The sequence below is a fragment of the Cherax quadricarinatus genome, chromosome 25 (assembly GCF_038502225.1).
Source record: "Cherax quadricarinatus isolate ZL_2023a chromosome 25, ASM3850222v1, whole genome shotgun sequence".
NCBI lineage: Eukaryota > Metazoa > Arthropoda > Malacostraca > Decapoda > Parastacidae > Cherax > Cherax quadricarinatus.
Genome location: NC_091316.1, coordinates 39,752,620 through 39,779,943, shown reverse-complemented (window position 1 = coordinate 39,779,943; position 27,324 = coordinate 39,752,620). Strand labels below are relative to the sequence as shown.

General features: G+C 43.6%; 1 protein-coding gene across 1 annotated transcript in view; it reads left to right on the top strand.

Annotated features, from left to right (window-relative positions):
* Positions 1–27,324, top strand: part of LOC128689971 (nephrin) — a 250,211-nt gene that overhangs the window by 217,238 nt on the left and 5,649 nt on the right. The window contains exons 12-14 of the mRNA XM_053778436.2: positions 9,683–9,943; positions 12,220–12,339; positions 17,535–18,010. Coding sequence (XP_053634411.2) covers positions 9,683–9,943; positions 12,220–12,339; positions 17,535–18,010 — 857 coding nt within the window. The remainder of the gene's footprint in view (positions 1–9,682; positions 9,944–12,219; positions 12,340–17,534; positions 18,011–27,324) is intronic.

Sequence of the window (27,324 nt, the reverse complement as noted above, 5' to 3'; positions counted from 1 at the left end):
TCATGTGGTTTTAAGCTTCGAATGCACAGTATAGCTACAAGTGGAGGGAGAAGCAGGAAGGCCAGGACGAATGAAGCCAAACTACAAGAAAGGGGACTACACAGGAATGAGGAACTTCCTGAACGGGGTTCAGTGGGACAGAGAACTGGCAGGGAAGCCAGTTAATGAGATGATGGAATACGTAGCAACAATATGCAAGGAGGCTGAGGAGAGGTTTGTACCCAAGGGTAACAGGAATAATGAAAAAGCCAGGATGAGCCCATGGTTCACCCAAAGGTGCAGGGAGGCAAAAACCAAGTGTGCTAGGGAATGGAAGAAATATAGAAGGCATAGGACCCAGGAGAATAAGGAGAGCAGTCGTAGAGCCAGAAACGAATATGCACAGATAAGAAGGGAGGCACAAGGACAATATGAAAACGACATAGCAGCGAAAGCCAAATCTGGCCCGAAACTGTTATACAGCCACATCAGGAGGAAAACAACAGTCAAGGACCAGGTAATCAGGCTAAGGAAGGAAGGAGGAGAGACAACAAGAAATGACCGTGAAGTATGTGAGGAACTCAACAAGAGATTCAAAGTGTTTACAGAGGAGACAGAAGGGGCTCCAGAAAGACGGAGAGGTGGGGCACACCACCAAGTGCTGGACACAGTGCACACAACCAAGGAAGAAGCGAAGAGGCTTCTGAGTGAGCTAGATACCTCAAAGGCAATGGGGCCAGATAACATCTCCCCATGGGTCCTTAGAGAGGGAGCAGAGGCACTATGTGTACCCATGACAACAATATTCAATTCATCTATCGAAACAGGGAGATTGCTTGAGGCGTGGAAGACAGCAAATATAGTCCCAATCTTTAAAAAAGGAGACAGACATGTAGCACTAACTACAGACCAGTGTCGCTGATATGTGTAGTATGCAACATCATGGAGAAGATTATCAGGAGAAGAGTGGTGGACCACCTAGAAAGGAATGATCTCATCAACAGCAACCAACATGGTTTCAGGGACGGGAAATCCTGTGTCACAAACCTACTGGAGTTCTACGACATTGTGACAGCAGTAAGACAAGAGAGAGAGGGGTGGGTGAATTGCATATTCTTGGATTGCAAGAAGGCGTTTGACACAGTTCCACACAAGAGATTTGTGCAAAAACATGAGGACCACGCAGGGATAACAGGGAAAGCACTACAATGGATCAGTAGCGAGTCATGGTACGTGGCGAGGTGTCAGAGTGGGCACCTGTGACCAGCGGAGTCCCACAGGGGTCAGTCCTAGGACCAGTGCTGTTTCTGGTATTTGTGAACGACCTTACGGAAGGAATAGACTCTGAGGTGTCTCTGTTTGCAGATGACGTGAAGTTGATGAGAAGAATTCACTCGATCGAAGACCAGGCAGAAATACAAAGGGATCTGGACAGGCTGCAGACCTGGTATAGAAATTGGCTCCTGGAGTTCAATCCCACCAAGTGCAAAGTCATGAAGATTGGGGAAGGGCAAAGAAGACTGCAGACGGAGTACAGTCTAATGGGTCAGAGACTACAAACCTCACTCAATGAAAAAGATCTTGGGGTGAGTATAACACCAGGCACATCTCTTGAAGCGCACATCAACCAAATAACGGCTGCAGCCTATGGGCGCCTGGCAAACCTCAGAACAGCATTCCGACATCTTAATAATGAATCGTTCAGGACCCTGTACACCGTGTACGTTAGGCCCATATTGGAGTATGCGGCACCAGTTTGGAACCCACACATAACCAAGCACGTAAAGAAACTAGAGAAAGTGCAAAGGTTTGCAACAAGACTAGTCCCAGAGCTAAGAGGTATGTCCTACGAGGAGAGGTTAAGGGAAATCAACCTGACGACACTGGAGGACAGGAGAGATAGGGAGGACATGATAACGACATATAAAATACTGAGAGGAATTGACAAGGTGGACAAAGACAGGATGTTCCAGAGATTGGACACAGTAACAAGGGGACACAGTTGGAAGCTGAAGACACAGATGAATCACAGGGATGTTAGGAAGTATTTCTTCAGCCACAGAGTAGTCAGGAAGTGGAATAGTTTGGGAAGCGATGTAGTGGAGGCAGGATTCATACATAGCTTTAAGCAGAGGTATGATAAAGCTCACGGTTCAGGGAGAGTGACCTAGTAGCGATCAGTGAAGAGGCGGGGCCAGGAGCTCGGACTCGACCCCTGCAACCTTAACTAGGTGAGTAACTAGGTGAGCACACACACACACACACACACACACACACACACACACACACACACACACACACACACACACACACTATACAACTTCATGATATTCATTGTGTATTTCATAATTTCATTATAAATTATGAATATTCCAAATTTATTTTGATTTAGACATTGTGTTGGATAATTTTGAAGCATCGAACATTAAACTTAAGCCCTAAAACTGATGTAGAAAAAAAATTGAACTACTTTACCTATTACACAGCTAAAAAAAAAAAAGTCACAGTACCGTGAGTGGAACAATACACAAACAACCCGCACTTATTAAGACGCTCCGGTCGTACTTGGACCATTAACCACCTCTGTTTCTATTGCACCACTTACTGCTACTTGTTCTACTACTACTAAAACTAATACTACTACTATTAGCACTAATACTACTATTACTACTACTACTACTACTACTACTGCTTCTACTATTACTACCACTAGTACTACTACTACTAATGCTTCCACTACTACCTCAACCACTAATTTTCCATTATACTTCTACCTCCTCTGGTTCTGCTGGTCCCGCCCCTCTCTCGTATATATATACTGGCTCACTTTCCTTCCCTTAATGATTTAAGTCTGACCGAAGCTTTTTATTCTCCCATGTGCGGGTTATTTGTGTACTATTACATAGATCTCTGTGTTCTTTTACTATTAACACAATATTTGACTTATAGATAAGGTAATGAATACTTAAAATCAAGATAAATGTACTGAATACCTTATCTGTATCTCCAAATAAATTCACACCCTCTCTAAAGAACACTTTGATCCATATCTAACTTTCTTACTTAAAGGTAAAGTTCTCCCAGAGTCAGTAGGGTAGCAAGTTTGCAAGAAAAGGGTAGCTGTTCGATCAGCTAATGAAGACAAAAATCGGTAAATATTTATTCAGATAAGAGGAAGATTAATGCAGGTAATGGACAAGGTTAGTTGCTAGAGGCAACTGAACATTGCAACAGTAAAGAAAAATTGTGTTGGGCAGGATACAGAAAAAAACAGTGGATGTCGAATGTGGCTACAAAACGTTTCAATTTTAGTGATGGACTCGGAACTTCGAGTAAAATAATGTTAATTTTGGACCATACACAAAAAAAAAGAGAGAGAGAGAGATAAATGAGTAGTCAACGAATATACACAGAAAAAAGTCGAAAGTTATTCAAAGCAGCAAGAAAAAAGTGAAAAGATGAGGGTACTGGACAACACAGGAAAAACAAAAGTTAATGTTAGGTGAGGTGAGTAGTAACAAACAAAGGTCAGTGGGGCGTAAGACAGTTAGCACTGATTGCATGCAGGAAACTCCTTTCCAAAATGACAAATATATCTCCTCGTGCAATATCATTTCTCCCGAACCTTGCTAGCTGCACCCAGAGGAACAATGTGTTCTCATTTCTGAACGTCTTCACAAATTTGGCGTGTCATTTATGGATATATATATATATATATATATATATATATATATATATATATATATATATATATATATATATATATATATATATATATAGATATATATATATATATATATATATATTGGGGTCCACCTCTGGTGTAAATTGTGGGACCCATAGCCTCGGAGAAGTGGATAAAAAGGCTTCAAGGAAAAATATTTGGATTTCTTCCTGAAGCCGTTTGAATATTCCACTTCCCCTACCACCCCATCTTTTTATATTTTTTTTTTTTACTAATAGGAATATTTTATTACATAATATGGTACAGAAGATCCAAGAGATACACTATTGATATAAAGGTGGCATATACGGTACATGTTGTTACGTGTGTATCACCGATTATAAGGCGAAAATCTCATCCAGCTCCTCAGAGCTGGGGCGTATATATATATATATATATATATATATATATATATATATATATATATATATATATATATATATATATATATATATATATATATATATATGTATGTATTTTGGGCACACGCCCCAGCTCTGAGGAGCTGGATGAGATTTTCGCCTTATAATCGGTGATACACACGTAACAACATGTACCGTATATGCCACCTTTATATCAATAGTGTATCTCTTGGATCTTCTGTACCATATTATGTAATAAAATATTCCTATTAGTAAAAAAAAAAAATATAAAAAGATGGGGTGGTAGGGGAAGTGGAATATTCAAACGGCTTCAGGAAGAAATCCAAATATTTTTCCTTGAAGCCTTTTTATCCACTTCTCCGAGGCTATGGGTCCCACAATTTACACCAGAGGTGGACCCAATTATATACATGTATATGTACATATATATATATATACATACATATATATATATATATATATATATATATATATATATATATATATATATATATATATATATATAACCTAGGTAGTAGGTTGGTAGACAGCAACCACCCAGGGAGGTACTACCGTTCTGCCAAGTGAGTGTAAAACTGAAGCTTGTAATTGTTTTACATGATGGTGGGATTGCTGGTGTCTTTTTTCTTTTTTCTGTCTCATAAACATGCAAGATTACACATACGTCTTGCTAATTCTACTTACACTACACATACATGTACAAGCATATATATACACACCCCTCTGGGTTTTCTTCTATTTTCTTTCTAGTTCTTGTTCTTGTTTATTTCCTCTTATCTCCATGGGGAAGTGGAACAGAATTCTTCCTCCGTAAGCCATGCGTGTTGTAAGAGGCGACTAAAATGCCGGGAGCAAGGGGCTAGTAACCCCTTCTTCTGTATAAATTACTAAATTTATAAGAGAAACTTTCTTTTTTCTTTTTGGGCCACCCTGCCTTGGTGGGATACGGCCGGTGTGTTGAAAGATGTATATAAATATAATATATATATATATATATATATATATATATATATATATATATATATATATATATATATATATATATATATGTCGTGCCGAATAGGCAGAACTTGCGGTCTTGGCTTAAATAGCAACGCTCATCTTGCCATATAGGACAAGTGAAAATTTGTGTATGTAATAATTTCGCCAAAATCATTCTGAACCTAACGAAAAAAATATATTTGATTGTGTTTGTTTAGTACTAAATTATTGTAAACGTATTTAAAATATATTTAGTTGGGTTAGGCTAAAATAAATTGTTCTTCTTATAATAAGGTTAGGTAAGTTTTCTAAGATTCTTTTGGTGCAAAATTAAAAATTTTTACATTAACATTAATGAAAAAAACATATCTTTAAACGTATAAGAGAAAATTTCAGAAAGGACTCAATTTTAAATGAGTTCTTGCTAATTGACCAGTTTTACATGTTCGGCACGACATATATATATATATATATATATATATATATATATATATATATATATATATATATATATATATATATATATATATATATATATATATATATATATATATATAAAATATATATATATATATATATATATATATATATATATATATATATATATATATATATATATTTAATATATATATATATATATTTTTATATATATATATATATATATATATATATATATATATATATATATATATATATATATATATATATATATGTATGCAAACAACCACTGTGAAAGAATAATGAATTTTCAAGCGCTTTCGTGACTACTCACATTATCAGGGAACAATAAAAGTGATGCATATAATGGGTCTAGACCACACCTCACCATCACATCCCACAACAGAGCAACTCCTGACGCGCGACTCATAAGAAGGAGAACACTGCAGCAGGCCCGCTGGCCTAACTAGACAGGTCCTTCACGTAGGTGAGGTGTGGTCTACACCCTAGGTGTCGTCTAGACCCTAGGTGTGGTCTAGACCCCAGGTGTGGTCTAGACCCCAGGTGTGGTCTAGACCCCAGGTGTGGTCTAGACCCTAGGTGTGGTCTAGACCCCAGGTGTGGTCTAGACACCAGATGTGGTCTAGACCCTAGGTGTGGTCTAGACCCCAGGTGTGGTCTAGACCCCAGGTGTGGTCTAGACCCCAGGTGTGGTCTAGACCCCAGGTGTGGTCTAGACCCCAGGTGTGGTCTAGACCCTTTATATGCCTTCCTTTGATGCATCACTTTTATTGTTCCCTGATAATGTCAATAGTCACAAAAGCGCTTGGAATTTCTTTAATTCTTTCACAGTGGTTGTTTTGCATATTCTGAAATCACCTGTTTACTGTGTTCTTATTGCATATATATACATATATACCTCCCACTCTACTTCATCTCACTGTAATTCTTCTCAGTTTCACCTCCCACTCCAATCCCTCCTACGTCTTAATCCACTCTCTTTCACTTCTCCTTCCACTTCCTCATATCACCCACTCCACTTCCTGTCATCACACACTTCACTTTCTCTCTCTCTAAACATATCAGGAAAAGCATGATGTCCAATTAATTAAAAGTAATGCGAATTTGTAGCCCAAGTTTGTCCAAGAAAGTAATTTCCACGACACAACAATAGTTGAATAACTTTGAACAGTCAAACACCTAATCGCCGCAAGGTTTATATGATGTCAGAACAACAATTTTTAGATCAACTCCAAAGACTTCCAGAGAAAATAAAAACAGAGCTTAATCATCCCTTACAACAACGACATACAAGACACAAGCAATCATTCACTTCTGCGTCAGTTTCCCTTTTCCAAATAAATTGGTCAAAAAATAACAGCAACTGAAGGAAAACATGGTGGACTTCACATCTCTTTTCAAGACTCTGACTTTATCTATAGAAAAAAGGGTAACAATTTCCATTTAGACTCGGAAAATTAACTTTTCCGAGTCTAACGTTCTGGGGTTTCTGGTGGGTAGTCTGTTCAGGGGTTTCTAGGGGGTAGTCTGTTCTGGGGGTTCTAGGGGGGTATTCTGTTCCGGGGTTCTAGGGGGTAGTCTGTTCTGGGGGTTCTAGGGGGTAGTCTGTTCGGGGGGTTCTAGGGGGTAGTCTGTTCTGGAGGTTCTAGGGGTAGTCTGTTCTGGGGGTTCTAGGGGGTAGTCTGTTCTGGGGGTTCTAGGGGGTAGTCTGTTCTGGGGGTTCTAGAGGGTAGTCTGTTCTGGGGGTTCTAGGGGGTAGTCTGTTCTGAGGGTTCTAAGGGGTAGTCTGTTCTGGGGGTTTTAGGGGGTAGTCTGTTCTGGGGATTCTACGGGGTAGTCTGTTCTGGGAGTTCTGGTGGGTAGTCTGTTCTGGGGGTTCTAGGGGTAGTCTGTTCTGGGGGTTCTGCATTGTAGTCTGTTCTGGGGGTTCTGCATTGTAGTCTGTTCTGGGGGTTCTAGGGGGTAGTCTGTTCTGGGAGTTCTAGGGGTAGACTGTTCTGGGGGTTCTAGGGGGTAGTCTGTTCTGGGGGTTTTAGGGGGTAGTCTGTTCTGGGGGTTTTAGGGGGTAGTCTATTCTGGGAGTTCTGTTGGGTAGTCTGTTCTGGGGGTTCTGTGGGGTAGTCTGTTCTGGGAGTTCTAGGGGGTAGTCTGTTCTGGGGGTTCTGGGGGTAGTCTATTCTGGGAGTTCTGGTGGGTAGTCTGTTCTGGGGTTTCTAGGGGTAGTCCGTTTTGGGGGTTCTGGGGGTAGTCTGTTCTAGGGGTTCTGGGGGGTAGTCTGTTCTGGGGGTTCTATGGGGTAGTCTGTTCTAGGAGTTCTGGTGGGTAGTCTGTTCTGGGGGCTCTGGGGTTTAGTCTGTTCTGGGGGAAGTCTGTTCTGGGGGTTCTAGGGGGTAGTCTGTTCTGTGGGTTCTGTGGGGTAGTCTGTTCTGGGATTTCTGGTGGGTAGTCTGTTCTGGGGCTTCTAGGGGGTAGTCTGTTCTGGGGGTTCTGGAGGGTAGTCTGTTCTGGGGGTTCTAATGGGTAGTCTGTTCTGGGGGTTCTGGGGGTAGTCTGCTCTGGGGGTTCTAGTGGGTAGTCTGTTCTGGGGGTTCTAGGAAGTAGTCTGTTCTGGGGGTTCTGGGGGTAGTCTGTTCTTGGGGTTCTGGGGGGTAGTCTGTTCTGGGGGTTCTAGGGGGTAGTCTGCTCTAGGAGTTCTGGTGGGTAGTCTGTTCTGGGGGTTCTGGGGTTTAGTCTGTTCTGAGGGTTCTGGGGTAGTCTATTCTGGGGGTTCTCGGGGGTAGTCTGTTCTGTGGGTTCTGGGGGTAGTCTGTTCTGGGAGTTCTGGTGGGTAGTCTGTTCTGGGGGTTCTAGTGGGTAGTCTGTTCTGGGGGTTCTGGGGATAGTCTGCTCTGGGGGTTCTAGTGGGTAATCTCTTCTGGGGGTTCTGGGGGTTCTGGGGGTTCTGGGGGTTCTGGGGGGTATTCTGTTCTGGGGGTAGTCTGTTCTAGGGGCTCTGTGGGGGTAGTCTGTTCTGGGAGTTCTGGTGGGTAGTCTGTTCTGGGGGTTCTGGGGGCTCTGGAGGGTAGTCTGTTCTGGGGGTTTTGGGGGGTGCTCTGTTCTGGGGATTCTGGGGGTAGAGTCTGTTCTGGGGGCTCTGGGGGGTAGTCTGTTCTGGGGGTTCTGGTGGGTAGTTTATTCTGGGGGTTCTAGGGGGTAGTCTGTTCTGGGGGTTGTTCTGGGGGTAGTCTGCTCTGGGGGTTCTGGAGTGTAGTATGTTCTGGGGGTTCTAGGGGGTAGTCTGTTCTGGGAATTCTGGTGGGTAGTCTGTTCTGGGGGTTCTGGGGGGTAGTCTGTAAGGGTTAATTAGCGATGTAAGGCGGTCACATTGCTGCCTTTCGTCCCTACAGCCTTAATTGTAAGGCTAATTTACTTGTAAGGTATTAATGAGCTTAATACCATGTCTAGATTATAATTTCATAGCTCAGGATAGGCTAAGAATATAAATTAAGTAGCTTAGAATATTTGTGCCTTTAACTAGATCTACACAATTACACCTCAGATGCCAAATTGTGGGATGGTGGGCACATGTTTGCGGGCTTACAGAGAGGTGAGGAATGTATCTCGTCTCACCTAAACAATTTGGGTGTATTATCTTGACTTATATCGGTATTTCCCAGTGTTTCACTGAGCTGAGAAAAGCCCAATTTTGGGTGAAACTTTGTGCAAATCCAAGACATTGCTACACTTGTGACTGTCACCAGAACTCTGCTTCGTTCCAGCATCTTAAAAATCAGAATCCTGGGATAAATTGATAAAAGCCAAAATAATGCGAGAATTGAAAGACACTTACAAGAGTGCCTTCTGACTGAAGACACTGTGCCCTACGTAAAATAAAATCACCTCAAAACTGAAATTTATTCCATATGTACTTCCAAAATTCACTTCCTAGCTTAAAGAGCCGTAGGACCAAGTTTTCATTTACTGTGAACTATTGACATTTTTAATATTTTATTCACAGTAGTTGAAGCAAACACATGCTGAAGTCTCACAGTTTTTCATGAAAACACCTGTTTATTACACCTTCTTAAATTTCAGCTCATTACTGACACTTACAGAAGTCTCACACCTCTTCCTTACATCTACTACACCCCCTATAATGCTTAATTTTCTCCTTCAGGTGTGATCCAGGGCGCCAGTGAACTGCCCTCCACCATGGAGCAGTACCCATCGCTACCCATCATCACCGGCGTGGTGGGCGGCATTCTGGTGGTGTTTATCGTGATTATTGTGGTGATGGCAGTGCGCCGCCCGCGGAGGGTGATCCAGGGGCGGCTAAATCAAGACGTTTCCAGCCTTCATATCCTGAAGAAAGACGAGAGCAACAGTGGTAATCCTGACGTGGACGAGAAGGACCCTGATGTTATACCGGACACAAGAGGTGAATCTCGCGTCAAGAACGCCTGGAAATATTGTTCTTATTAGGGAGGCTTGAAGAGTGTGTGGTAGTAAGAACGTTATGTTCCCATGAATTATGTTTTCTTACCAAAGCAAGAGAGAGGGAGAGAAAGAGTGAGACAGAAAGAGACAGGGAGGGAGTGAGAGAGAGAGTGGGGGAGGGAGAGAGAGAGAGAGAGAGAAAGAGAGAGAGAGAGAGAGAGAGAGAGAGAGAGAGAGAGAGAGAGAGAGAGAGAGAGAGAGAGAGAGAGAGAGAGAGAGAGAGAGAGAGAGAGAGAGAGAGAGAAACTCAAAACATATCACAATAGAGCTGGAGTAAATGAACACACACTCACATGTAGACTGGAAGGAAAACCTGCAAAAGAACTGAAAGAAAACAAGAGATAGATAGAATGAAAGGGAAGTGAATACCAGTGACTCGAGAGAAGAATACGAGATCCAAAAACCTCATGTAACCAACTTATGCACCAAACCTTACTTAAAATATAACTTAATGTAACTTTACCTAACCTTATATAACTCAACTAAACCTATCCTTAGCTAACCTAATCTAACCTAACCTTACCCAACCCAGCAGTGATCTGGTTGATGTGCGCCTCAGGAGATGTGTTCGGTATTATACACACCCCAAGATCCTTTTCCTTCAGTGAGGTTGGGAGTCTTTGGCCACCTAGCCTATATTCTGCAGTCTTCTTTGCCCTTCCCCGATCTTCATGACTTTGCATTTGGCGGGGTTAAATTCGAGGAGCCAGTTGCTGGACCAAGCTTCCAGCTTGTCCAGGTCTCCTTGTAGTCCTGCCTGATCCTCATTCGATTTAATTCTCCTCATTATCTTCACATCATCTGTGAAACCTCGCTCGTCACAGGCTCCCACTCTGATACTTCATCACGTACCATCACTTGTTGTTGCCTCCCTGTCAGGTATTCTCTGATCCATTGCAGTGTTCTTCCTGTTATACGTACTTAATCTTCTAACTTTTGCACTAGGCTCTTGTGAGGAGCTATGTGTGTACTCACCTAATTGTACTCACCTAATTGTGGCTGCAGGGGTTGAGACTCAGCTCCTGGCCCTGGCTCTTCATTGAATGCTACTAGGTCCTCTCTCTCTCTCTCTCTCTCTCTCTCTCTGCTTTATCATACCTCGTCTTAAAGCTATGTACGGTTCCTGCCTCCACTACATTTCTCGCTAGACTGTTCCACATCCTGATCACTCTATGAGTGGTGTGTGTGTGTGTGTGTGTGTGTGTGTGTGTGTGTGTGTGTGTGAATGAATAGAGGAATGGAAGGGGAATGGAACTGAAGTTTTGTTTATGGCAGGCCCTATGATGTGTGACAACTTTTCTACCTTCACTTCCGTGACTGTCAGTAACGGTATCTACGGGTTCATTGTTATAAATGTCTTTCAAAGAATGAACATCCGGTACTGTAAATTTTAACGTATGTGCCCCTCCAGTGAAAGCTCTCATCTTTATCTTATGGTAGTTAATATACCTAGGCCTCCATTTTAAATTTTCAATATATGCAATGCTTCACTAATTTTTTCAAGTGAGGCGCCTACATTGTGAATTATTACCAAATCCTTTGAGACGATTATGAATCTTGAACAAATATGAAGTTGTACTCTTAGTTATTTACCGAGTTTGTCTTTCCGACGAGAAAGTCTACGGATCTGGCACTTCAGATTTGAGTTAGTACTGTTTACGTTGCCACTATTGTGAACTTTAACATACATGATGCCCATTCGGAAGTCTTTAATAAGTGCGATGCCCAAGTACGTATTTTTACCATATATGTTGCCTGAAATGTGAGTTATAAACAAATAAGTTAGCTCCATTGAAAGATATTTAATAAGCACTTTGCCTCTGTTGTGATTAAATGATACACATAGAATTTTTATTTCTAGTTTAAAACAATATTGTGTTTGCATTATAAGATTTTAATAAAATAGTTCCCCTGTTATTATTATTTGTTAAAAATATTCTGAGTCAGTGTGATATCTGTCACAATTACAAGAGTTCAGTGTGATATTTTTCATCTATTAAAACAATACTCTTTTTGTAAATTTCTAACAGTTAATACGTTGCCTCTGATGCTGAATTTTAAGCATTCAGAAATTTAGCCTTGTGTTTTAGCAAATATTGTTCAGTACAGATTCTCTTAAATATAATTCGCACATTTTACGTCTTTTAGTTAATAATATAGAGTTGCCACTCTGATTTTAATAACGATCAATTATATTATTCCATTTATCCTACACAGTACTGGTTGGCAGGGTGGAACCAACTGTTTCCTGTGATGAACGCAAAGAGAGTGACGAGACAGATCTGGAAGCCTCCCAGACACCTTGCACTCATGACGCACTCTGTCCCATACACTTAGGTAGGAGATATAATAATTTATCGTCATCCTCTCTCTCTTTACAGGTTGCATAGAGACCTAGTGATCAGTACGCAGTCGATTGACTTTAATTCATTCAACTCCTTTTCATTATCACACTTAAAGACACTTGGTAAGATAGTGTCCAATACACTCTTTATGGTAGACCTTTAGTTTGAGCTGGCTAGGCTGATGAAGGACACCAGGGGTAAATTTACCCCTTGGGGGTAAAAAATTACATGGCAAGGAGGAAATATCTGATGTACCTGATAATTAAATCTTTCTGACTTTCTTGTGTTTCTGTCCCTTTATGATGGCGATAATTTTTTTTGTATGGAAGTAACGGGGTAAATGGAGAAATACATCAAGCCGAGGAGGGTAATAATGGAGGAAAAGTTGAGAATCCCTGGTCTAAGGAATTCCAAATTTCCTTTCCCTTCTCGGATCCAATATAATTACCTATTTCCTAGGTGATGTATGTCCCTACGAGTTTCAAAGCATCCCTTTGATTATTATAATCATTACTTCTCATTCCTAATTATATGAAGGAACCTACGGGCTTAGTGCATACACATTTATTTCGTTGTTTTGGGTGCTGCTAGGGGGGAGAGATCTGTCCCTCACATTCCACGTTTCCACCTCTCTGTACCTGGTCTCCGACCGAGCCTCGGGGGCGTTGACCACCGGAACCCTCTCCAGGTATCTCCAGGTATCTCCAGGTATCTCCAGATATACCTCAATGATAGGAAAAGAAAGTAACCCTTGTTTCCCATAATCCAAATCTCTCTCCTCCACCTCTATTATTCGAGAACGGTAATCTCCCCGACTGCACTCAGTGCACTCACTGCTTCAGTGCACTCACTGCTTCAGTGTACTCACTGCTTCAGTGCACTCACTGCTTCAGTGCACTCACTGCTTCAGTGCACTCACTGCTTCAGTGCACTCACTGCTTCAGTGCACTCACTGCTTCAGTGCACTAACAGCTTCAGTGCACTCACTGCTTCAGTGCACTCACTGCTTCAGTGCACTCACTGCTTCAGTGCACTCACTACTTCAGTGCACTCACTGCCTCAGTACACTCACTGCCTCAGTACACTCACTGCCTCAGTACACTCACTGCCTCAGTACACTCACTGCTTCAGTACACTCACTGCCTCAGTACACTCACTGCCTCAGTACACTCACTGCCTCAGTACACTCACTGCCTCAGTGCACTCACTGCCTCAGTACACTCACTGCCTCAGTACACTCACTGCCTCAGTGCACTCACTGCCTCAGTACACTCACTGCCTCAGTACACTCACTGCCTCAGTACACTCACTGCCTCAGTACACTCACTGCCTCAGTACACTCACTGCCTCAGTACACTCACTGCCTCAGTACACTCACTGCCTCAGTGCACTCACTGCCTCAGTGCACTCACTGCCTCAGTACACTCACTGCCTCAGTGCACTCACTGCCTCAGTACACTCACTGCCTCAGTACACTCACTGCCTCAGTACACTCACTGCCTCAGTACACTCACTGCCTCAGTGCACTCACTGCCTCAGTGCACTCACTGCCTCAGTACACTCACTGCCTCAGTACACTCACGAATCACAGATGTAACATCAACTCAGGAGAGACAAAATAGTCGCAGCGGCACTCGGTCAATAGAACCAGGACTTATATAGTTCAGTCTTCCCAGGTGGCCCAGGAGCTGTGGATTAACAACTTAAACAGTGTATATGAATGGTATATAATACGAATAATATGAAGAGTCAGACACATGTGCAATGGTTGGCAAAATGTCTACAAACAGAGATACCAAGATATTGCACATGTGTCTAATTCTTCACCTTAAGTAGTCCCAGTAGCTTTAGCTCAACATTATGTGAAGACAGTGGAGAGTGAAATTCATATGTATAGGTGCAGATTTGACCAAGATTTGTGTACACGTTAAATAATTTTCAGTTGACCTCTTCTGAACGGCTTCAATATTTAATGAGTGAAGCATCGTACCACCAGGATAGTAACTTTTAATATTCCTTTACCTGCTGTAAAAGAATACTTGGAATCAGTGCCACATCTGGAGAATGACTCATGTGATCGCCTTCAAACTTTTTCGTCTGGTGTAGTTTTTTGAACATAAAGTTCACGCTGCCACTGGTTGCCACAATTCTCAATTTGTTAATTGACTAAATATTGAAATAATTTTTGAATACCTAATGAACGTTTCTTTTAATTGATTTCAAAATATTACTTAAGTTACATTCAAACTCGAATTTGAAATTATATTCAAATAATAAAAACTTTAATCGCTGGAATGAGATTAATTGCCGGAGAATGCCTTTTCTGATCGGCTTCAAACTTTTAGCATTGATAGCCTTTATGAAAATACTGTTACTCTGAGTTGTGCAAATCTCAAATTGCCAAGTTTGTTAAGCTAGATGTTTCCTATTGCATAACTAGAGAATGGCTCTTCTTATAAGCTTCAAACTTAATAGGGAGAATTTTCGTAACAATTGTGGGTTATGTAGGTTCAAATTTATTTTCACAGGTTTGCAGACAACTTTGTATAGAATATAAATGAGAAAAAGAAACTTCAAGAAAAGAGCCATTCCTGTTTTACGGACCATTCCTGTTTTACGGACCATTCCTGTTTTACGGACCATTCCTGTTTTACGGACCATTCCTGTTTTACGGACCATTCCTGTTTTACGGACCATTCCTGTTTTACGGACCATTCCTGTTTTACAGACCATTCCTGTTTTACGGACCATTCCTGTTTTACGGACCATTCCTGTATTACGGACCATTCCTGTTTTACGGACCATTCCTGTTTTACGGACCATTCCTGTATTACGGACCATTCCTGTTTTACGGACCATTCCTGTTTTACGGACCATTCCTGTTTTACGGACCATTCCTGTTTAACGGACCATTCCTGTTTTACGGACCATTCCTGTTTTACGGACCATTCCTGTTTTACGGACCATTCCTGTATTACGGACCATTCCTGTTTTACGGACCATTCCTGTTTTACGGACCATTCCTGTTTTACGGACCATTCCTGTTTTACGGACCATTCCTGTTTTACGGATCATTCCTGTTTTACGGACCATTCCTGTTTTACGGACCATTCCTGTTTTACGGACCATTCCTGTTTTACGGACCATTCCTGTTTTACGGACCATTACTGTTTTACGGACCATTCCTGTTTTACGGACCATTCCTGTATTACGGACCATTCCTGTATTACGGACCATTCCTGTTTTACGGACCATTCCTGTATTACTGACCATTCCTGTATTACGGACCATTCTTGTTTTACAGACCATTCCTGTTTTACGGACCATTCCTGTTTTACGGGCCATTCCTGTTTTATGGACCATTCCTGTTTTACGGACCATTCCTGTTTTACGGACCATTCCTGTTTTACGGACCATTCCTGTTTTACGGACCATTCCTGTTTTACGGACCATTCCTGTTTTACGGACCATTCCTGTTTTATGGACCATTCCTGTTTTACGGGCCATTCCTGTTTTACGGACCATTCCTGTTTTACGGACCATTCCTGTTTTACGGACCATTCCTGTTTTACGGGTTATTCCTGTTTTGCGGACCATTCCTGTTTTACGGACCATTCCTGTTTTACGGACCATTCCTATTTTACGGACCATTCCTGTTTTACGGACCATTCCTGTTTTACGGACCATTACTGTTTTACGGACCATTCCTGTTTTACGGACCATTCCTGTTTTACGGACCATTCCTGTTTTACGGACCATTCCTGTATTACGGACCATTCCTGTTTTACGGACCATTCCTGTTTTACGGACCATTCCTGTATTACTGACCATTCCTGTATTACGGGCCATTCCTGTTTTACGGACCATTCCTGTTTTATGGACCATTCCTGTATTACGGACCATTCCTGTTTTACGGACCGTTCCTGTTTTACGTGCCATTCCTGTATTACGGACCATTCCTGTTTTACGGACCATTCGTGTTTTATGGACCATTCTTGTTTTACGGACCATTCCTGTTTTCAGAACCATTCCTGTTTTACGGACCATTCCTGTTCTACGGACCATTCCTGTTCTACAGACAATTCCTGTTCTTCGGACCATTCCTGTTCCACGAACCATTCCTGTTCTATGGACCATTCCTGTTCTACAGATCATTCCCACTCTACGGACCATTCCTGTTCTACGGACCATTCCTGTTCCACGAACCATTCCTGTTCTACGGACCATTCCTGTTCTACAGATCATTCCTACTCTACGGACCATTCCTGTTCTACGGACCATTCCTGTTCCACGAACCATTCCTGTTCTATGGACCATTCCTGTTCTACAGATCATTCCTACTCTACGGACCATTCCTGTTCCTCGAACCATTCCTGTTCCACGAACCATTCCTGTTCTACGGACCATTCCTGTTCTACAGACCATTCCTACTCTACGGACCATTCCTGTTCTACGGACCATTCCTGTTCCACGGACCATTCCTGTTCTACGGACCATTCTCAATAATATTTCAATTTAATTTTTCACAAATTTTAATTTACAATAATTTGAGAACGCTTTATTTGATTTACTTTAAATAAGTGTAAATTTTACAATATATCTTTGTAAGATTCGTGGGATTATTTGCATGTGTGATGCCCTGTGCACAGTGCTACCTAGGCCTTTCCCAGACTTCAATTTTTTCATGTGATAGGTAGAGACAGGCTCCTCCTTAGGTGTGGCCAGTCTCTAGGGTAGGACTTACTTCCACTGGTGAATCCCGCCTACCACTGACAAAATCTTCATCTCATCTGACTCCATTATATAAGCCTATGTTTGATGCTTGTGCTGTAGATTCGTCAAGACTATGGTACTAAACACTTGCTCCTAAGCCGAGGAAATGATTAACTCATTTTCTACCTCTCATGTCTTCTTATTGAATTGATAAAGCGAAGTTGGCGAAGCGTCTACACAATAAAGATACCCTGGATGTTGCGCAGGTGTCTAATTCATTATAGTATTAGGGGCTAGAGGTGAATTGTTTTAGCTAGGGTATTGTAGGTTAGTTGTGAATTTAGATGAATGGTTCAGAGAACCGACAGGTATTTTTAAAGGTACCAAGTGTTGCACATGTGTCTAATTTATTATAGTTGTGAATTGTTCCAGACGTATTATTGAGTTTTTTAACACAGTTCTTTGCACCCCCAGGAAGCCTAGTGGATCAAGTGGATGGTCGGGGAGTTGGCGACGTCTACACGATATACGGAGAGATGGTTGGCAATAGTGGTCAAAAGATTTCCCAATTAACTGCAGAAATATCTCACGCATTCCCTGGCGCCTATGTAGATTCTAATACCATCAAGCACGCCACCTACGCCCACGTCGAACCAGTTCACACCCACGCAGAACCAGTCCATTCCCATGCTGAGTCCCAGCCTCACACCCACCAATCACAATATATCCAGCAAGAGTATTCTTCTCCCCTCCCAGTCAATATGCATCGTTCTCTCTCCTACCACCACATGCCACTGACCGTCACTTCCATCCCAGCACCCACGTACACCAGTGTCCTCGCCAGTGCTATGCCCATCTCTCATACCCAGACATTGCCTCACCCACGCTCAAGCCACGCGAAGACCCATAACCATCCAGCAACTCTGCACAGGAGGAGTAGTTTGTACATGGTAAACACAACTCCTCATCCTTAAACTATCATACCATTAACATACCTAAATAGGAGTCCTAATGTGAGTGTCGACAGACATGTTTGTTTGTGAGTGTGAGTGAGAATGTGTGTGTGTGTGTGTGCACTCACCAAGTTGTGGTTGCAGGGGTCGATCCACAGCTCCTGGCCTTGCCTCCTAACTGGTCGCTACTAGATCACTCTTCCTGCTCCATGAGGTTTATCATACTTATCTGAAAGTTATGTATGGATCCTGGCTCCACTACATCATTTCCCAGACTATTTCACTTTCTGATAACTCTGTAACTGAAAAAAATACTTCCTAACATCCCTGTGATTCATTTGATTCTTAAACTTCCAATTGTGACCCCTTGTTGCTGTGACCCATCTCTGGAACATCCTGTCTTTGTCCACCTTGTCAATTCCCATCAATATTTTATATGTTCTTATCATGTCCCCCATCTCTCCTCTATCCTCCAGTGTCGTCAGGTCGATTTCCCCCTCTCCTCATAGAACATGCCCCCTTAGCTCCGGGACTTTCTCTAGGTTCCTTACGTGCTTGGCTAGGTGTGGGTTCCAAACTGGTGCTACATACACCAATATAGGCCTAACGTACACAGTGTACAGGGTCCTGAACGATTCCTTATTAAGATGTCGGGATTTCTGTTCCTAGGTTTGGTAGGCGCCCGCATGCTGCAGCAGTTATTTGGTTGATGTGTGCCTCAGGAGATGTGCCTGGTGTTATATTCACCCCAAGATCCTTTTCCTTGAGTGAGGTTTCTAGTCTCTGGCTCCCTACACTATACTCAGTCTGTGATCTTCGTTGCCTTTCCCCAGAGGGGTTGAACTTCAGGAGCCAGTTGCTGGGCAACGCCTTCAGTCTGTCCAGATCGCTTTTTAGCTCTGCCTGGTCCTCGTTCGATTGAATTCTTCTCATTAACTTCACATCATCTACAAACTGAGACACTTCTGAGTCTATTCCTTCCGTCGTGTCGTTCACAAATACCAGAAAGACCACCGGTCCTAGGTGCCCACTCTGACACCTCGCCACGTACCATGACTAACTGCTGTCTTCCTGACAAGTATTCCTTGATCCATTGCAGTGCCTTCCCTGTTATCCCTGCCTGGTCCTCCAGCTTTTGCACCAATCTTTTTTGTGGAACTGTGTCAAACGCCTTCTTACAGTCCTAAAAAAGGCAATCTACCCACCCCTCTCTCTCTTGTTTTATTGCTGTCACCATGTCATTGAACTGCAGTAGGCTTGTGACACAGGATTTCCCATCCCTGAAACCGTGCTGGCTGTCATTGAAAAGAGTGGTGCTCCACCACTCTTTTCCTGATAAACTTCTCCATGACTTTTCATACTATACATGTTAGTGACACAGGTCTTTAGTTTAATGCTTCGTGTTTGTCTCTTTTTTTTTTAAATTGGAACTACATTTGCTGTCTCCAATACCTCAGGGAGCCGCCCTGTTCCGATAAAATTGTTGAAGATTGTTGTTAGTGGTACACATAGTGCCTCTGCTCCCTCTCTCAGGACCCATGGAGAGATGTTATCCGGCCCCATTGCCTTTGAGGTGTCTATCTCACTTAGCAGCTTCTTCACTACTTCCTCGGTTGTATGTACTGTGTCCAACACTTGGTGGTGTACCCCACCTCTCAGTCTTTCTAGAGTCCCTTCTGTCTCCGCTGTGAACACTTCTTTGATTCTCATGTTCAGCTCGTCACATACTTTGTGGTCGTTTCATGTGAACTTCCCTCCTTCCTTCCTCAGCCTGATTACTTGGTCATTGACTGGTGTTTTCCTCCTGATGTGGCTGTACAAGAGCTTCGGATCAGATTTGCCATTCACTGCTATGTCATTTTCATGCTGTCGTTGGGCCTCCCTTCTTATCTGTGCATATTCATTTCTGGCTCTACGGCTGCTCTCCTTATTCTCCTGGGTTCTTTGCCTTCTATACTTCTTCCATTCTCTACTACACTTGGTTTTGGCCTCTCTACACCTCTGGGAGAATCAAGGGCTCATCCTGGCTTTCTCGTTATTTCTGTTACCCTTGCGTACAAACCTCTCCTCAACTTCCTTGCAAATTATTGTCGCATATTCCATCATCTCAATTATTGACTTCCCTGCCAGTTCTCTGTCCCACTGAACCTCGTGCAGGAAATTCTTCATGCCTGTGTTGTCCCTCTCTTGTAGTTTGGCTTTCTTCGTCCTGCCCTTCCTGCTTCCCTCTCCACTTGTAACTCTAATACTGTGTGAGTGTATGTGTGTGTGTATGTGTGTGTGTGTATGTGTGTGTGTGTGTGTGTGTGTGTGTGTGTGCGTGTGTATGTGTGTGTGTGTGTGTGTGTGTATGTGTGTGTGTATGTGTGTGTGTGTATGTGTGTGTGCGTGTGTGTGTATGTGTATGTGTGTGTACGTGTGTGTGTGTGTATGTGTGTGTGTATGTGTTTGTGAGTATGTGTGTGTGTGTATGTGTGTGTGTACTCACCTATTTGTACTCACCTATTTGTGGTTGCAGGGGTCGAGTCACAGCTCCTGGCCCCGCCTCTTCGCTGATTGCTACTAGGTCCTCTCTCTCCCTGCCCCATGAGCTCTATCATACCTCGCCTTAAAACTATGTATGGTTCCTGCCTCCACCACATCACTTTCTAGGCTATTCCATGGCCTGACTACTCTATGACTGAAGAAATACTTCCTAACATCCCTTTGATTCATCTGAGTCTTCAACTTCCAATTGTGACCTCTTGTGTCTGTGTCCCATCTCTGGAACATCCCGTCTTTGTCCACCTCGTCTATTCCGCGCAGTATTTTATATGTCGTTATCATGTCTCCCCTGACCCTCCTGGCCTCCAGTGTCGTCAGGCCGATTTCCCACAACCTTTCTTCATAGGAAAATCCCCGTAGCTCTGGGACTAGTCTTGTTGCAAACCTTTGCACTTTCTCTAATTTCTTGACGTGCTTGACTAGGTGTGGATTCCAAACTGGTGCTGCATACTCCAGTATGGGCCTGACGTAGATGGTATACAGAGTCTTAAACGAATCCTTACTGAGGTATCGGAACGCTATCCGTAGGTTTGCCAGGCGCCCGTATGCTGCAGCAGTTATCTGATTGATGTGCGCCTCAGGAGATATGCTCGGTGTTATACTCACCCCCAGATCTTTTTCCTTGAGTGAGGTTTGCAGTCTTTGGCCATCTAAACTATATTGTGTCTGCGGTCTTCTTTGCCCTTCCCCAATCTTCATGACTTTGCATTTGGCAGGGTTAAATTCAAGGAGCCAGTTGCTGGACCAGGCTTGTAGCCTGTCCAGGTCTCTTTGTAGTCCTGCCTGATCCTCGTCCGATTTGATTCTTCTCATTAACTTCACATCATCTGCAAACAAGGACACTTCTGAGTCTATCCCTTCCGTTATGTCGTTCACGTATACCAAGAACAGCACAGGTCCTAGGACTGACCCATGTGGAACCCCGCTTGTCACAGGCGCCCACTCTGACACCTCGTCGCGTACCATGACTCGTTGTTGCCTCCCTGTCAGATATTCTCTGATCCATTGCAGTGCCTTTCCTGTTATGTGTGCCTGATCCTCTAGCTTTTGCAGTAACCTCTTGTGAGGAACTGTGTCGAAGGCCTTCTTGCAGTCCAAAAATACGCAGTCGATCCACCCCTCTCTCTCTTGTCTTACTTCTGTCACCTTGTCATAAAACTCTAGTAGGTTTGTGACACAGGATTTTCCTTCCCTGAAACCGTGCTGGTTGTCAATTATACACTTGTTTCTTTCCAGGTGCCCCAACACTCTCCTCCTGATGATCTTCTCCATGACCTTGCATACTATACACGTTAGTGATACAGGTCTGTAGTTTAGTGCCTCATGTCTCTCTCCCTTTTTAAAAATTGGGACTACATTTGCCATTTTCCATACCTCAGGGAGTTGCCCAGTTTCAAATGATGTGTTGAAGATCTTTGTTAATGGCTCACAGAATATCTCTGCTCCCTCTTTAAGGACCCATGGAGAGATGTTGTCTGGTCCCACCGCCTTTGAGGTGTCAAGTTCGCATAGCAGCTTCTTCACCTCCTCCTTGGTTATATGTGTGTATGTGTGTGTGTGTGTGTGTGTGTGTGTGTGTGTATGTGTGTGAATATGTGTATGTGTGTGTGTATGTACTCACCTAGTTGTACTCACCTAATTGAGGTTGCGGGGGTCGAGTCCGAGCTCCTGGCCCCGCCTCTTCACTGATCGCTACTAGGTCACTCTCCCTGAGCCGTGAGCTTTATCATACCTCTGCTTAAAGCTATGTATGGATCCTGCCTCCACTACATCGCTTCCCAAACTATTCCACTTACTGACTACTCTGTGGCTGAAGAAATACTTCCTAACATCCATGTGATTCATCTGTGTCTTCAGCTTCCAACTGTGTCCCCTTGTTACTGTGTCCAATCTCTGGAACATCCTGTCTTTGTCCACCTTGTCAATTTCTCTCAGTATTTTGTATGTCGTTATCATGTCCCCCCTATCTCTCCTGTCCTCCAGTGTCGTCAGGTTGATTTCCCTTAACCTCTCCTCGTAGGACATACCTCTTAGCTCTGGGACTAGTCTTGTTGCAAACCTTTGCACTTTCTCTAGTTTCTTCACGTGCTTGGCTAGGTGTGGGTTCCAAACTGGTGCCGCATACTCCAATATGGGCCTAACATACATGGTGTACAGGGTCCTGAATGATTCCTTATTAAGATGTCGGAATGCTGTTCTGAGGTTTGCTAGGCGCCCATATGCTGCAGCAGTTATTTGGTTGATGTGCGCTTCAGGAGATGTGCCTGGTGTTATACTCACCCCAAGATCTTTTTCCTTGAGTGAGGTTTGTATGTGTGTGTGTGTGTGTATATGTGTGTGTGTATGTGTGTGTGAGTGTATGTATGTGTGTGTGGTATGTGTATGTGAGTGCATGTGTGTGTGTGCGTATGTGTGTGTGTGTATGTGTGTGTGTGTGTATGTGTGTGTGTGTATGTGTGTGTGTGTATGTGTGTGTGTGAGTGTGTGTGTACTCCCCTAGTTGTACTCACCTAGTTGAGGTTGCGGGGGTCGAGTCCGAGCTCCTGGCCCCGCCTCTTCACTGATCGCTACCAGGTCACTCTCTCTGAACCGTGAGCTTTATCATACCTCTGCTTAAAGCTATGTATGGATCCTGCCTCCACTACATCGCTTCCCAAACTATTCCACTTACTGACTACTCTGTGGCCGAAGAAATACTTCCTAACATCCCTGTGATTCATCTGTGTCTTCAACTTCCAACTGTGTCCCCTTGTTACTGTGTCCAATCTCTGGAACATCCTGTCTTTGTCCACCTTGTCAATTCCTCTTAGTATTTTGTATGTCGTTATCATGTCCCCCCTATCTATCCTGTCCTCCAGTGTCGTCAGGTTGATTTCCCTTAACCTCTCCTCGTAGGGCATACCTCTTAGCTCTGGGACTAGTCTTGTTGCAAACCTTTGCACTTTCTCTAGTTTCTTCACGTGCTTGGCTAGGTGTGGGTTCCAAACTGGTGCCGCATACTCCAATATGGGCCTAACGTACACGGTGTACAGGGTCCTGAACGATTCCTTATTAAGATGTCGGAATGCTGTACTGAGGTTTGCTAGGCGCCCATATGCTGCAGCAGTTATTTGATTGATGTGCGCTTCAGGAGATGTGCCTGGTGTTATACTCACCCCAAGATCTTTTTCCTTGAGTGAGGTTTGTAGTCTCTGGCCCCCTAGACTGTACTCCGTCTGCGGTCTTCTTTGCCCTTCCCCAATCTTCATGACTTTGCACTTGGTGGGATTGAACTCCAGGCCAATTGCTGGACCAGGTCTGCAGCCTGTCCAGATCCCTTTGTAGTTCTGCCTGGTCTTCGATCGAGTGAATTCTTCTCATCAACTTCACGTCATCTGCAAACAGGGACACCTCGGAGTCTATTCCTTCCGTCATGTCGTTCACAAATACCAGAAACAGCACTGGTCCTAGGACTGACCCCTGTGGGACCCCGCTGGTCACAGGTGCCCACTCTGACACCTCGCCACGTACCATGACTCGCTGCTGTCTTCCTGACAAATATTCCCTGATCCATTGTAGTGCCTTCCCTGTTATCCCTGCTTGATCCTACAGTTTTTGCACCAATCTCTTGTGTGGAACTGTGTCAAACGCCGTCTTGCAGTCCAAGAATATGCAGTCCACCCACCCCTCTCTCTCTTGTCTTACTGCTGTCACCAAGTCATAGAACTCCAGTAGGTTTGTGACACAGGATTTCCCGTCCCTGAAACCATGTTGGCTGCTGTTGATGAGATCATTCCTTTCTAGGTGTTCCACCACTCTTCTCCTGATAATCTTCTCCATGATTTTGCATACTATACATGTCAGTGACACTGGTCTGTAGTTTAATGCTTCATGTCTGTCTCCTTTTTTTAAAGATTGGGACTACATTTGCTGTCTTCCATGCCTCAGGCAATCTTCCTGTTTCGATAGATGTATTGAATATTGTTGTTAGGGGTACACATAGCGCCTCTGCTTCCTGTCTCAATTCCCATGGGGAGATGTTATCTGACCCCACTGCCTTTGAGGTATCTAGCTCACTCAGAAGCCTCTTCACTTCTTCCTCGGTTGTGTGCACTGTGTCCAGCACATGCTGGTGTGCCCCACCTCTCCGTCTTTCTGGAGCCCCTTCTGTCTCCTCTGTGAACACTTCTTTGAATCTCTTGTTGAGTTCCTCACATACTTCACGGTCATTTCTTGTTGTCTCTCCTCCTTCCTTCCTTAGCCTGATTACCTGGTCCTTGACTGTTTTTTTCCTCCTGATGTGCCTGTACAACAGTTTCGGGTCAGATGTGTGTGTGTGTATGTGTGTGTATGTGTGTATGTGTGTGTGTGTGTGTGTATGTGTGTGTGTGTATGTGTATGTGTGTGTATGTCTGTGTGTGTGTGTGCGTGTATGTGTGTGTGTGTATGTGTGTGTGTGTGTGTGTATGTGTGTGTGTGTATGTGTGTGTGTGAGTGTGTGTACTCACCTATTTGTACTCACCTATTTGTGGTTGCAGGGGTCGAGTCACAGCTCCTGGCCCCGCCTCTTCGCTGATTGCTACTAGGTCCTCTCTCTCCCTGCCCCATGAGCTCTATCATACCTCGCCTTAAAACTATGTATGGTTCCTGCCTCCACCACATCACTTTCTAGGCTATTCCATGGCCTGACTACTCTATGACTGAAGAAATACTTCCTAACATCCCTTTGATTCATCTGAGTCTTCAACTTCCAATTGTGACCTCTTGTGTCTGTGTCCCATCTCTGGAACATCCCGTCTTTGTCCACCTCGTCTATTCCGCGCAGTATTTTATATGTCGTTATCATGTCTCCCCTGACCCTCCTGGCCTCCAGTGTCGTCAGGCCGATTTCCCTCAACCTTTCTTCATAGGACAATCCCCGTAGCTCTGGGACTAGTCTTGTTGGAAACCTTTGCACTTTCTCTAATTTCCTGAGGTGCTTGACTAGGTGTAGTTTCCAGACTGGTGCTGCGTACTTCAGTATGAGCCTGACGTACACTGTGTACAGACTTTTGAATGATTCCTTACTGAGGTGCCGGAACGCAGTTCGTAGGATTGCTAATCGCCCAAAAGCTGTAGCAGTTATTTGGTTGATGTGCGCTTCAGATGTACTCGGTATTATACTCACCCCAAGATCTTTTTCCTTTAGTGAGGTTTGTAATGTTTGGCCTCCTAAATTGTACTCTGTATGTAGCCTTCTTTACCCTTCCCCGATCTTCATGACTTTGCATTTGGTGGGGTTAAACTCTAATAGCCAGTTGTTGGATTAGGCTTGCAGCCTGTGCAGATCCCTTTGTAGTCTTGCCTGATTCTCATCCAATTGAATTCGCCTCATTAACTTCGCATCGTCTGCAAACACTTCTGAGTCTATCCTTTCCGTCATGTCATTCACATATACCAGAAACAGCACCAGTCCTAGGACTGACCCAGTGGACCCTCGCTCGTTACATGTGCCCACTGTGACACCTCGTCACATGTCATGACTCACTGATGCTTCCCAGTCAGGTATTCTCTGATCTAGTACAGTTATACCTACCTGGTTCTCCAGTTTTTGCACTAATCTCTTGTAAAACTGTGTCAGAAAGTCTTCCTACAGATCAGGAAAACGCAATCTACCCACCACTCTTTCTCTTGCCTAACTGCCGTCACCTTGTCGTAGAAGTCCAATAGGTTTGGGACAGGATTCCCCTTTCCTGAGGCCGTTCTGGTTGTCGTAAATAAACTCATTCATACGTAGGTGCTCCACTACTCTCCTCCTGATAATCTTCTCCATGACTTTGCTCAGTATACATGTCAGTGACATGGGTCGGTAATTTAAAGCTGCGTATCTGTCTCGTTTCTTAAAAATTGGGACTACATTTGATGTCTTCCATACCTCAGGTAGTCGCCCTATTTCGATAGATGTGTTGAAAATTGTTGTTAGTGGTACACGTAGCGCCTCTGCTTCCTCTCTTAGGATCCATGGAGAGATGCTGTCCGGCCCCATGGCCTTTGAGGTATATAATTTTGTGTATTGTGTCCAGCACTTGATTGTGGGGTACATTATCAATTACTCCGGGCTTTCTGGAATCCCTCCTGCCTCCTCTGTCAATGCTTCTTTACTCTTTTGTTGAGCTCTTCACACACTTCTCGGTTGTTTCTTGTGAACTTCCCTCCTTCCTTCCTCAGCCTAAGTACCTGGTCTTTAACTGTTGTTTTCCTCCTCATGTGACTGTACAACAGCTTCGGGTCGGACTTGGCCTTCTCGACTATGTCATTTTCGTTTTGTCGCCTGATCTCCCTTCTTATGTGTGCATATTCATTTTTGGCTCTTTGACTAATCTCCTTATTTTCCTGGGTTCTTTGCCTTCAATACTTCTTCCATTATCTAGTACACCTAGTTTTGGCCTCTCTACACCTTTGGATGAACCAAGGGCTCGTCTTGGCCTTCTCATTGTTTCTGTTGCCCTTGGGTACGAGCTTCTCTTCAGCTTCCTTGCATATTGTTGTCATATTATTTCATATCATTTACTGATTTTCCTGCTAATTCTCTCTCCCACAACCTCATGTTGTCTTTCTGTGTGCGTGTGTGTGTGTGTGTGTGTGTGTGTGTGTGTGTGTGTGTGTGTGTGTGTGTGTGTGTGTGTGTGTGTGTGTGTGTGTGTGTGTGTGTGTGTATTTGTGTGTGTGTGTGTGTGTGTGTGTGTGTATGTGTGTGTGTGTGTGTGTGTATGTGTGTGTGTGTGTGTGTGTGTGTGTGTGTGTGTGTG